Source organism: Adiantum capillus-veneris, chromosome 8, assembly GCF_014529385.1.
Source record: "Adiantum capillus-veneris isolate H3 chromosome 8, ASM1452938v2, whole genome shotgun sequence".
Lineage (NCBI taxonomy): Eukaryota > Viridiplantae > Streptophyta > Polypodiopsida > Polypodiales > Pteridaceae > Adiantum > Adiantum capillus-veneris.
Genome location: NC_140938.1, coordinates 43,940,333 through 43,952,871, shown reverse-complemented (window position 1 = coordinate 43,952,871; position 12,539 = coordinate 43,940,333). Strand labels below are relative to the sequence as shown.

Below are 12,539 nucleotides of genomic sequence, written 5' to 3'. Positions count from 1 at the left end.
GATAAGGAATTGACACAGCTGAAATTTGTGACTTTCTTGATAACGCATCATCCACAACATTCTTCTTGCCTTTCACATGCATAATCTGGAAGTGGAACATGGAAAGAATGTTTGCCCATCGCATATGCTTTTCGGATAACTTTGACTGTGTCAAGAAGTATCGCAAGGTCTGGTGATCTGTTTGGACAACAAAATTAGCACCTAAGAGGTAGTGCTTCCAGCTAGAAAGCGCATGAATCACGGCCAAGAGCTCTTTCTCATAGACTTGCATAGTTCTCTTTGGCCCTTGCAGAATTCGGCTTTCATAAGCTACTACCCGTCCATCTTGCATTAGCAGTGCTCCGATGCTACTGCCACACGCGTCACACTGGACCACAAATGACGTCCTGAGATTTGGCAAAACAATAACTGGATCTGAAGTCAACTTTTCCTTTAAGAGACTAAAAGTTGAAATCTCTTTTTGGGTCCATCTGAAAGTGACCTCTTTCTTTTGCAATGCGTGAAGAGGCGATGCTATCTCTGCAAAATTTCTGATAAACCTTCTATAGTAGGAACACAATCCCAAGAAGCTTCTGACATCGTGCACAGTCTTCAAGTCTGGCCATGTCTTGATAGCTTCGACCTTTGCGGGATCCATTCTAACACCATCCTTTGAGACTATGTGGCCCAGAAAGTGGATCTCTTCGAGGAAGAATTCACTTTTCTTAGGATTGACAAGTAACCTGCGATTGCGCAGCTCTTCAAACACAATGGTCAAGTGACGCCTATGCTCCTCTTCATTCTTTGAATACACTATCATGTCATCGAAGAACGTTCCAACAAACTGTTGATGCGAGTGGAAAATCCGGTCCATCATTCTGTTGAACGTGGCAGGAGCATTTGTTAGCCCAAACGGCATCACTAGAAACTCATAAAGACCAAATGTCGTTCTAAACGCAGTCTTGTGCACATCCTCTGGCCTTATACGAATTTGATGGTACCCACTCTTAAGGTCTATCCTGCTGAAAATTGCAGCACCTTCTTCTGCACTGGGAGCACTGGGGAGCAAAAGGGTGAAGAACTAGGCTGAATCAGCCCCTTCTCTAACAACTCCTCAACCTGGCCCATAATCTCTTTCTGCTGCGCCGCACTAACCCTGTAGGGAGGTCTATTTGGTGGGCTACACCCTGGCACCAAATCTATCCGATGGTCCTCAGGTCTCTCTGGCGGCAATTGCGACGGTAATGAATCAGAAAAACAGTCACTAAACTTTTGCAAAAATGCTGACCTTTCTTTATCTAACACAGATAAATTTGACTGATCACTATCTGAGACATCACGTGCAAAAATCAAGTACACAGAAAGATGATTCTTTATTACAGAAGTGATAGCAGAAGCAGATACAATAGGGACCGACTCTCCTTTAAGCTTTACATCCAAGATGTGAGTTTTGCCCCTATGCTGTACAATGATCTTTTTGTTGTAGGCATCCAAGACTCCATGCACTCGGAACATCTACGGGATCCCCAACAAGGCGTCACAACCTTCCAACGGCATGATGTAAAATTCTTCTGTGTCCACATACGACTGAATATGCAGACGCAGCTTTCCAATGATGGGAGTAACACACTCTGAGTGGCCAGGACATGCCAAACCTGCCTCTGCTGTGTACCCCATCTCTTCAGCTCTGATGCCCAACTTCATAGCTAACTCTGGTGAGATAAAGTTGGCTTTGGCACCTGGATCAAAGAAGATGAGTGCCGTCTGATCCCTAACTTTACCCCATGCCCTGCATAACTCACTGGCATCTGTGCTGGGCCTGTCACCTACCATGTCTGGCACTAAACCTGCCGTGGGTTTTGGCTTCTTGCCTTTCTGGTCTTCTTTATCCTCTGAGTCAGCTGGCCTTTTCCTTTGTGGACAATTGATAGAAAAGTGACCAGGCTGCTCGCATATAAAGCATTTGTTCTCAGCCATTAGGACCTTCTTTTCCTCGAGCGACTCGCGCACAAAAGGCTTCCTTTTTTGTTTCTTTGCCTACGCTCCAGAAGTCCCGGCTGAACCCTTGTCTTTGGTGGCCTTTTCTGACCCTTGCGACGCATTAGGAGCCGTTTTCACCAAGGGCTTCTTCGTTGAATTTTTCTTTTGCTGCCCTCCTTTGTCACTGCTCGGAAATCCACTGCCCTCTCCTTTCAACAAGGCAAGACCAGTGCTCACAACTTCCATAAGCTGAGTAAGGGTAGCCACTCTGTTCTTTGTACAGTAATTGCGAAGCCCTTTAGGCAGCCCACAACAGAACTTCTCTATCTGCTCTGTCAATGGCATAAATCTGTAGCAGGTCACAGAGAGTAACGCTTTACAAAACCTCCTATTGTACTCCAGCAAGCTCTTGCACGAAGCTGAAGTAAGCTGGTGCCAATCTGTCATGACGTCGGCTTCAAATTCATTTGATAGCCAAGCAGATGCAAACATTTGCTTGAAGTAAACCCAAGTGGTGGGTGCTTGTCCTTGCATTAACAAAGTCGTCCACCATGTAAGCGCATTGTTGTTTAAGAAAGTGGCAGCTTTCCTGACTTTCGAGGCCTCTGTAAAATTCCCTCCTGCATAAGCTGTATCAAACTGCTGGAGGAAAGTGAGGGCCTTTGTCTTATCCTCGAAACCAGTGAAGGTACTGAACTTTACTGCTGCACCACCTTCTTTGTAAGCCTTCGGCTTCTCTAGTGCCCCCAAGTTGTCATAGGGAATGGTTTGCAACATGGGCATTGTAGTAGGCATGATCGGCACGTGTAGGCCATTCACATTTTGCGTCAGAGGTGCGATGTCTGGCTGCTGTCCAGAAAAACCAGCCATGCCAAAATGACCCTGTGGCACCCCAAACTGGCCGTGGTTGCTTTGAAAACCTTGCTGCATGCCGATACTACCATACATGGGGTTTGGCATGATGCCTTGCATACCCCCGAACATTGTTCTTGGCATGTACGGTTGACTTCCAGGCGCATAACCAGCCATACTTTGGAACAGTGATCCACCCCCAAAATACCCAGGATTGTACCGTGGGTGGTGGAAAAACTGAGTGCATAGCCTGGTATCCAGCTCCCTGTCCATTCAAGACAGCTCGCTGGCTCTGAAAGGTGGCGGGCTGAATTGGCATAACCTGTGGAATAGGCGTTCTAGCTACTTGTTCAAGCACGGGGGGAACCTGCTTTGGAGCCCCGACTCCGCAACATGCGAGTGTTCCCTTTCCTCCTGCGCCACATGAAGTACCTGGGCTTGAGCATCAACAAGCTCCGTACGCGGCGTAGGTTGCCTATTTTGCTGTTGCACTGGTGGCGCTTGGAAGAACTCCATAAACCTCGGATTCTGCACCAGCTACGAAAAGACATTCACCGCAGCAACTAATCGAGTCTTGAATGCATCATCCTCAAGTTGCCCAGTCATAAAGCCCTGTACTACTGGAGGGACATTCACGTTGACAGGAGGTACAAACTGACGTGGCCGTGAGCTCTCGCCAATCTCAAAAACCGTAGGAATCTCCTGCCTGTCCTTTGAAGAGGAACCCTCTTCCATAATTCCCTTCCCCTTGTCGGCCATAGTGTAATCCCCACGTTCCTGCACTCTGTGTCTTTACCCTAAACAATCCAGGCTCACTCTTTAAGGAAAAAGTGATTGATGTCCCGGCAACGGAACCATGAAACCGGCCCGTAGGGCTGTAGGCGTTGGCTTTCACCCGATATTCTTTACTTTAGACACACACACAGAGCACTTTGCAAAGGAGACCTGTAATGGGAATTAACACTTAATCACACACAGAGCTCGGAAGCTAGAATGCTCCGAGCAGACGCCGACAACCTGTAGGCCCCAAAATTGGCACCCCTTTCGGTATTTCTTTATTCTTTAGGAGGGCAAATTACAAGGTAAGGTCCTGGGAATCCTTCACGTGTATCCACCTAGATACCATCTGATTTGGCCAAATTTCGGCAGCATATAACAGCTCCAAAACTTGCGCGAAACCAATTCCCCTGCTAGAACTCACTTGCACTGGCGTATACCCTCTGATTCCTGCCCAAAAACAGTAAATTCAGCACGCTGTATTTACTGGTTTTTGCCCTGTTTTCAGCCCCAAACAGTCCCCTAACTGTCCTCTGCCAGTGGGGCACGATTCGCTGATTTTGCACCTGTATGGTGAGGTTATGACCCTCACCAGTGCCTGCTTTGGAGTAGCAGCTAGCTACCCGTGTTCCTGCTCAAGGAGGCTCTTGCCTCAGCACAAAAGCATGAACCCACACAGCTGTACATCAGTCAAATGAGGAGCCCTCTTGTGGGGCATCACGTAACTGCACGTAGGGGAGAGAGAGAGCAGTGTGTAGTGTGCAGGGCAGCACTCCTAGCACCACACTGTACATGAGAGGGAAAGGAAGCACTCCATAGCTCTTAACCTGTGACAGATTGCATAATGAGGCAGGCCTCTCCCAGCTTAAAAATCAACGCCCATTTTTCTGCAAGAGGCAAGTGCATGAGAATTTGCCACTTGGCGCATTTTCAAGCATTTTCCCGTTTCGGGTTCACCGCTTAAAAATATCTTGACCGGTTGCTCAGTTGACTTCGCGACAGAGTTGTAAAATGTTCCCCTAGTCATACTGGAGGTAATGACACGAACACATTTCACGGCCCAAAATAGCAGTTTCCTAAATTTTAGGAGATGCTTCCATTGGGCTCCCACTGGTCTTCTGACCATCTATCCTCATTGGGACCGCATCCAAAAATGCAATGTGGCCCAACTATCGGATACTTTCAGTTGGTAGTCACACCTTGACTTTAGGCCTTTATTGAGTTCACTTCCTAGTATCCACCAACTTGCTAAGTGCGACGGGGGGACCTATATGATCTTGCTCTGAGCCTAGACATCCTCTTACCATACGAATTCCAATGCCGACCACTTCCCGTCTGCGAGGGTGAAACTACCGTTCACATTGGCCATACAATGTCTGACCGTTTGCTACTTCAAAAAGAGGGTCTCAAAACAAATAAAATAAACCCCATTGGAAAGAAACCAACAACCAAGGTTAGCAGTTGCCACATCTTTGTGACATGGTTAATAACTGCCACGTCCTCGTGACAGACGCTAGACTGTAGTAGAAGCGCGCGATGCTCTATGCCACCCATCCTATGACACATTAGAGATGCCCATTCGCGGATGGTCGAATATTTCTTCTCAATGCTCCTTGTCAACCCGTCTGATGTGACGCATGAGAAGTACATGTCCTTGGTGGCCTTACAGATATTCTTGTTGACTGTGCTCCTGTCATTACTCTGAATGACGCACTAGAATTATCTGTGCTCGGATGTCTCTAGTGAGAAAAACCCTCTCACTTATAATTCCAATAATTCATTTGGAACTATTTTCTGTTAGATAAAGCTAATTTAGCAACAATATAAATGCAGTAGAGAGGAGGAATCAATGATTGTGCACACTATAATTATTTGCGTAATTAAACTCACAATTGAGGATAGTGACTCAAAAGCTTGCCATAAACATATCCACACTTATGAGTCATTTAGGGATTGGATTATTGTCTGAGAGGCTGAGTAGTGAAGGGCTAATTAGAGGATCCAATGAAGCATAGGAATTAGAGGGTTTAAGGCTAATCTTACACTAAGCAAGCTCTGATACCACTAGGTTAATGTAGAAACCCTAATGAGCCATTCTCGGTGTCGATAGCATTACGATTTACAATCTGACATTAAATAATGCCTTGTGGAGCTTAAGGACCGTTAATGTTCAAAAGTGCTGCCAGAAAGATGAACTGATATATGAAACAATGATGAAATCAGCACGTTTTTTCAAGTTTGTAACCACTGTTCCTTACGATGCATCACTAACATTCAGTTCTATATGTTGCTTCAATTGTTCTTGTAAAAGAACTACCCGGTATTAATGGTTCTTGAATGCAGGCACTGGGTATCAAAGGAAAGATGTTTGCAAAGAAACGTTATGCTGAAAAGGCCCTGATGAAGAAAACGTAAATTCTTTTTGGCAAATTGTTGAAGCTGTTCTAGCTGCATAAAACATCCAATGAGATCAACTTACAATATTTAGTTGTTGGCGATTTCAGTCTTGCTATGCACAGTGAGAAGACCAGCAGAAGAAAGACTGATGATAATGTGCAGGAAGGGGCAGTGCCTGCTTATTTACTTGATCGTGAAGCGACTACCAGAGCAAAAGTATTGTCATCATGAAATGCTTCTGCATCTTGAAACTGTAGGATACTTGAAATTATACATAACATTAGCTTTGGCTTTTATAGGTTTTAAGCAACACAATTAAGCAGAAAAGGAAGGAGAAAGCTGGTAAATGGGAAGTTCCATTACCAAAGGTACGGTTGTTGTTAAATAAATTCCTTGACAGCACAAAAATGGTGAATTGTGAGTTTTGGTGCAATTTGTCAGTGTTGTGATCTTATTCTGGTTGTTCCATTGCTTTGTACCCTGCTTTAGGTACGCCCTATGGCGGAAGACGAAATGTTCCGTGTGATACGCTCTGGCAAGCGCAAGAGTAAGTGATTTGATGCATGCTACCTACGATGTACAGGTTTAATCCATTTATTTTTTGTATGGAATGGTATTGACTTAGAGATAATGTTGAAATATTTGCAGCCAAGCAGTGGAAGCGTATGGTTACGAAGGCTACGTTTGTGGGCCCAGGCTTCACAAGAAAACCACCCAAGTATGAACGTTTTATCAGGCCGTCAGGACTTCGGTTCACCAAAGCACATGTCACTCATCCGGAGCTCAAGTGCACGTTCAACTTGGAGATAATAGGAGTGAAGAAGAATCCAAATGGTCCCATGTACACGTCTCTGGGTGTTATGACGAGGGGAACTGTAATAGAGGTATGGGGGCGATTTTCTTTGTTTGAGGAGATTGAAGCAATTGTCAACCTTATGCCTATGGTGAAATGCAGGTGAATGTTAGTGAGCTTGGGCTTGTAACTCCTGCTGGCAAAGTTGTGTGGGGTGAGTGCCGGCGATCGAAAAAGCTTTCATTGTTGGATATTTTTTACCTTGGCAATAATCAGTGTTTTTTGGCATGCAGGTAAATATGCCCAAGTAACAAATAACCCAGAGAACGACGGCTGCATCAATGCTGTTTTGCTAGTGTAAGAAAGTTTGATGTTCAATTTGATAGGTCGTAACTACAAATGCTGCTAGAGTAGGTCCTTGGCAAAAGGATGCCATGGGACTGCCCATATATCAAGGGCAAGTCGCTTATAGCAGCAGATGAGGCTAGTCAGCTTTAGGCACTTGGCCTATTTTGATGTATACTCGTCTGTAAATTTTTTCTTGGAAACTAAATTTGTCAAAATATTGAAACCCCCCCCCCCCCCCCTCCCCCTTCCCCGCCCCCCACACCCCCCTTTCTCTCTCACCCCGGTTGTGTGCATACATAAACACAGTGGGTTTCTCTAGCTTTTTGGTTGGTTCATAGTTTTGATGACTTCCGATCAACACGTGTGTTCGTGACCTACATAAGGCCTCAGGGGAATATAGAACTCTTGGAAGCAATTTTGTGAATTATGGAACTCTTGAAAGATATTGTGGGCTGTTGGCTTAAGCTTGTAGATTAGGGCCACATGGCAAAATTAATGAGGGTTGATAATTGGAAAAATTATTTTGACCCTTAATTCTTGGTGTAGTGTTTACTATGGGCATTAAGGGTGCCACACTCTTCCCATCATCTTGTATAGGTCATGATGACTTTCCTACATTTTTTTACTTCGCTTGGAGAGGGGGAAAAAAGGGGGGGGGGGGGGGGGGGGGGGGGGGGGGGGGGTATATATGGTTTTTTGATGACTTCAACCCACAATTTTGGCTAGTAAAAGGCTTCACCTTTGCTGATATTTTTTCCATCTGGTCAGGGTAGCTTCTCAAAATTTGCAAGTTTAATACCTTTTTCTTGGCGTTTGTCGAATTACCGGAAATGCAAAGCTCATTGCTTGCTTCTATGTTCCATAAGTTACGTATTTTGTTATAGTGTTGTTTCAACATATCTCTTAATAATGACTTGTTATTTTGATCACAATGAGAATGAGGCATTCTTCAAACAACACTACTTCAATGCTGTGTAGTGGGTGTCGCAAGTGTTATTTCTTTTCTACAAGTTTCTTTCTTAGATTCGTAACATTTCCTTGCTTTTGAGTACATCAAAATGAAGATTTGCAGGGGTTCATTGTAATTCCATGAAGAAAAACTTAATTTTATTTAATGTAGGATTTTAGCTGGCCACGTTTTTCCTATCGAATGTGTAGGATATCAGCTAAATATCTTTTAATAACAAAGCTAATGGTGGATTCACAAATGTTTTGGGTCTAAGGACACTGTTAAATCTATTGTGGGAGGGATCGATCCAGCTCTTGCATTCTGAAGTGTATCTGATTTGCACAAATAATGATTTTCAGTTATTGCAAGTGATGGTTATATTGGCATAGAATCTGTTATCTCTGTAATTGGAAGCAAGAGGCTTCTTTTAAATTTTGGTTGTACAGTGAACCCCAAAAAAATAGAAACAAGAGAAACTTCACAATTTATTTGCAATTGACTGATTTGTTCCTCTAACTTCAAACCAACAAATACCATCTCAAGTGTTCTTATATCAATGATTACCTTCACAGTTACTCGAACCGTTGAAATATATAATATTGTAATGTGCTTTTATTTCCTAAGTGGATGCTTACCAAGCCTCGGATAGTATCCAAGGTAACAAATGTATTATCAAGGGGTCCTTTATCTATGTATGACTCACCCCCTTCAATTATGAAAACCAAGAATTGGGAGCTGAATGCTTGCACCTCAATTTCTAAAAATAAAGCTCCCGAGTATTAGAATAAACTCAACTCGATCGATAAAGTGTGTGTGTGTGTGTGTGTGTGTGTGTGAGAGAGCATAATTCAGAAAATTATTTGTGATGACATACATACATAGCAACTTCAAGAGATATCTAGCTCTAAGGATTGACTTGTGTGTAGCACACCAAGGAATACTTAATTGTAACGGTTTCTATGTGCAAAAGTGGAAGTGGCATGATACCAACAGCAAGCCGCATGCTAAGCTTTTGATAAAGGGACAATTGGCTCAACCATGGAGCAATCGAAATTGTTTATGAGTACCAACTGGGTGTCAATATTTTCATGCATTTAAGCACCAATATATTTGCACTTTTTAGCGAATGCTACCAATATTTGACGATTCAATAATGTAAGAGCTATTGGAGGATAATATATTTCTCTTTTATCATTTAGTGGTGTTAGCAGAAGCCCTTCATTGACACAAGCCAAGAGGGAATTTTTTTTGAAAGCCGAAGCTCAATTCGGACTATTACCTCGTATGTTATCCCATCCCCAATACCCTAGTAGGTGAAAAATCTATCATAAAACAAGAGTTCATCTTTAAGTACCCTCCATATTGGCCTTGCACCATCTATCCCCTCTTTTGCTTTACGATGGAGTCATTGTGCAGTTTTTTAATCCTGCTTATTGATGAACTTTCTGATGTTGCTTCAGACAAATGCTCCATCAAATCTTGTTATTTTTTGACATCCTCATTAGCAATCTCTTTGCAGATTAGTAGAAGTCTCATTAATTTTCATAATTGCCATGTTGGGTTATCCTTACCTATGGCATAGATTCGCAGCTATGCCAAAAAAATCCAACTAAGAGAGAAATAGCAACTGCATTTTATTGTTTGGGCCCATATCATGCTCTATGATAGCATTGTGGAACACACTATTCTTCACACACGAGTAGTGGATGACCTTCGCAAAGCCAAAATGGGGCATTTGCACTCAAGCGGTGCAACAGGTCAAGACTTACATAATTACACCTACAAGAGGGGTCTTTTGATCTAACTTTCTAAAGGGTTGTAAATTTTTTCCCCCAAATTCACAATTTGTGAGTGAAAGTTGTATCAAAACCAAAAAAAATATATAGTAAGCCATGCTCACACCAAGCAACCCAAATCCCATACATCTGCTGACAAAGAGAGCCACTCTGAGTTTGAGAGTATAAGTACTAGGAAGAAAACCAGATAGACCTCTCCAGCCGATCTCGGCATGGGGGTTGCCACTAAGGAGAGAAGATTTGCCACATCAACCACCTTGTCCACCATGTTGTCCAAAATGCAAGGATAGAGCCGAAGACGACTAGGCCCAAGTCCCCTTCCAAACCCCGTTGTCGAAGGGGGACTTATTTCGTCCTTTTTTCTTCTTTTTGACCTGACTAGTGCTCTGCGTTGGTCCAAAAACATCAACCAAACGATTGATGAGATCAATCTTGAGCCTAGGAGTGCCTTCATCAACAACTATTTGGACTCGGGTTTCATCTCATTTTCGATTTGAGCATTGACCTTTTCCTTCGGTATGCCTTCATCTGTACCCACAGGTGCTTGGCCGTCTCTGGAGACTCGCCTCCAAGTGGACTTGACCGTCGGTTTACTGATCACTGCCACCTCATGGAAGTTCCTTGCAAAGTGACCAATTCTGCGGCACTTGTAACGAACATTGGGGAAGGAGGCAAGAACTCAGGAGGCAAACGTGAGTTCTTGCCGAAAGGCGCCAAAATCTCCCATATTGAGGTCCACACAGTTTGGAATCGGTTTGCTCATGTTCCACAATATACACACCTTGCCATCCAACCCAGATCTAAATTTTTGCAACCTCGGGATAAAAAGCACTCTGCCCAACGTGGAAGCAGTGACAAGAACATGATCAAGAAGCCAAATGCGGAGGCTTTTTAGTGTAACCCACACAGGCAGAATGCCATCATCTCATCATTGGGGCAGAACGGCGTCCATAGCATGGCATATGTGAAATAGGATGCCCCCCAGACCCCTCCTGTAACAAGATCTTGAACTGATTGCCCAGAGGAGTATGCCACCACATAAAACCCTTTGCCCAAAGCAGTGAAGTGACTAATCGCGGGGTAATCGCATTACAATTGCTGCAGAGTGCCATGGCCGCACATTCCCATAAGCCTTGAGCCAGCATTTGACGGCCCATGAAATACAGAACCACAGAGCTGGCAAAAGCCTTCAAGCTCCATATTGTTATCACCAGCATCAACACTTGTATAGAAGATGGGAGGGACGCAGGATCAGAAGAGCACCTGCTATCATTCACCACTGCCTGCAACAATAAAATTGTTAGGGTATAGGCTAGAAAAGATTGAGGTGTGGTATGATGCCCAAGGGTCAACTGGGTTTGTGGGTGCTAATGTTTTGAGAGGCTGAACCGTGCAGCCAGAAGGTGACGTGTTGCTGTTGAGGCATGCCTAGAGCTGCACAGAGCATCAGTGGAAGATAGGCGCAGATAAGGATGTATTAAAGGGTGGTAATACATTCAATTAATGTAGGCTAGCTTAACAGGACGTAGAGTCTAGCACAAGAAGATTTAGAAATTTTCTCATACAATAGGAAAACAGACTCTTTTTCAGTGTTTTTCATACAATGCATAACATCACGGGCTTCTGCTCTGGAGGCACCGCATACTTAGCTAAGTACGATTGGGGGCAGGGGACCACCGGCCCCCCCACCGGAGCTCATGATGTTGAGGTAAGTGTGAGAATTTGTCCAACACTTCTTGTGAAATCTCTGAGCAAAAGTTACTCTCCCGACAATTCATTTGGTTGGAATTTTCCGTCCCTGCCAGCCATCCCTCCCTCCCCAAATGGGAAAATGCAGCTCCTTGCATGTTGTCCCCCTCCTTGCTTGCTACGTCCCTGGATTCCTCTCCTGCCGTGCACTCTTGAGTCTTGCATGCCTCCCCTATTAGCTCCCGGTCCTGTTGTGTCACCACCTTTTCCATCCCGTAGATGGAGGGCTATAGCCTACACATCTAGCTCCCTGCATCTTGCTCATGCACAAAGCAAAGTGTGCGCGCATCTTTGCTGATACCTGATCGTAGCAAAAGAAGGGGGAGAGAGAGAGACTGTTGGCATTGGGCAAGAGAAGCTACCAGAAGACCAGAGATAGAGTGAGAGCATTAACCAAAAAGTTAGGTTCCAAAGTAGGTAGCACATAGAGCGGAATCTCATCTCGATTCCCTCCATGGACTGCGCCAATGCAGCCTTCAGTCGAATCAAAAGATACCTTCCGGGATTGAACCCGCACGCAGAGCATACGACTAGTCTAAGACCAACACAGCTTACAGCCTTGTCGGAACCTCTCTGCTTTCTTTAAAAATAGAGGACTACGGCCTTTCTCTTCGCGCCTTGCTGCGACAGCCTATGACCTCTCTCTCTCTCTCTCTCTATCTCCCTCCGATTGCTCGTACTCAGATTGGCTGGTCGTCTCTCACTCTCACTCTCTCTCTCTCTCTCTCTCTCTCTCTCACAAATTCAAGCCCGACCGCCATGTACTTTTAAATAGGAGCGCTTCTGCACACTCAGTAATGACAACTCATACTGGTCGTCTGATAGTTGTACTGAGGATTCCTATTAAAAGATTTTCCCAAATTGGGTACACTACTACGTCACAAGAAGATATAGAATTTTTTTTCATGTAAGAAAACAG

At 44.3% G+C, this 12,539-nt stretch overlaps 1 protein-coding gene across 1 annotated transcript in view; it reads left to right on the top strand.

Annotated features, from left to right (window-relative positions):
• LOC147452051 (Ribosomal protein S8e family protein) overlaps window positions 1–7,341 on the top strand; it is a 43,652-nt gene extending 36,311 nt beyond the window's left edge. The window contains exons 3-9 of the mRNA XM_086517873.1: window positions 5,932–5,999; window positions 6,093–6,201; window positions 6,285–6,353; window positions 6,475–6,532; window positions 6,634–6,869; window positions 6,941–6,992; window positions 7,072–7,341. Of these exons, the coding sequence (XP_086373999.1) occupies window positions 5,932–5,999; window positions 6,093–6,201; window positions 6,285–6,353; window positions 6,475–6,532; window positions 6,634–6,869; window positions 6,941–6,992; window positions 7,072–7,139 (660 nt within the window). The 3' untranslated portion in view covers window positions 7,140–7,341. The remainder of the gene's footprint in view (window positions 1–5,931; window positions 6,000–6,092; window positions 6,202–6,284; window positions 6,354–6,474; window positions 6,533–6,633; window positions 6,870–6,940; window positions 6,993–7,071) is intronic.
• The last annotated feature ends 5,198 nt before the right edge of the window (window positions 7,342–12,539 follow it).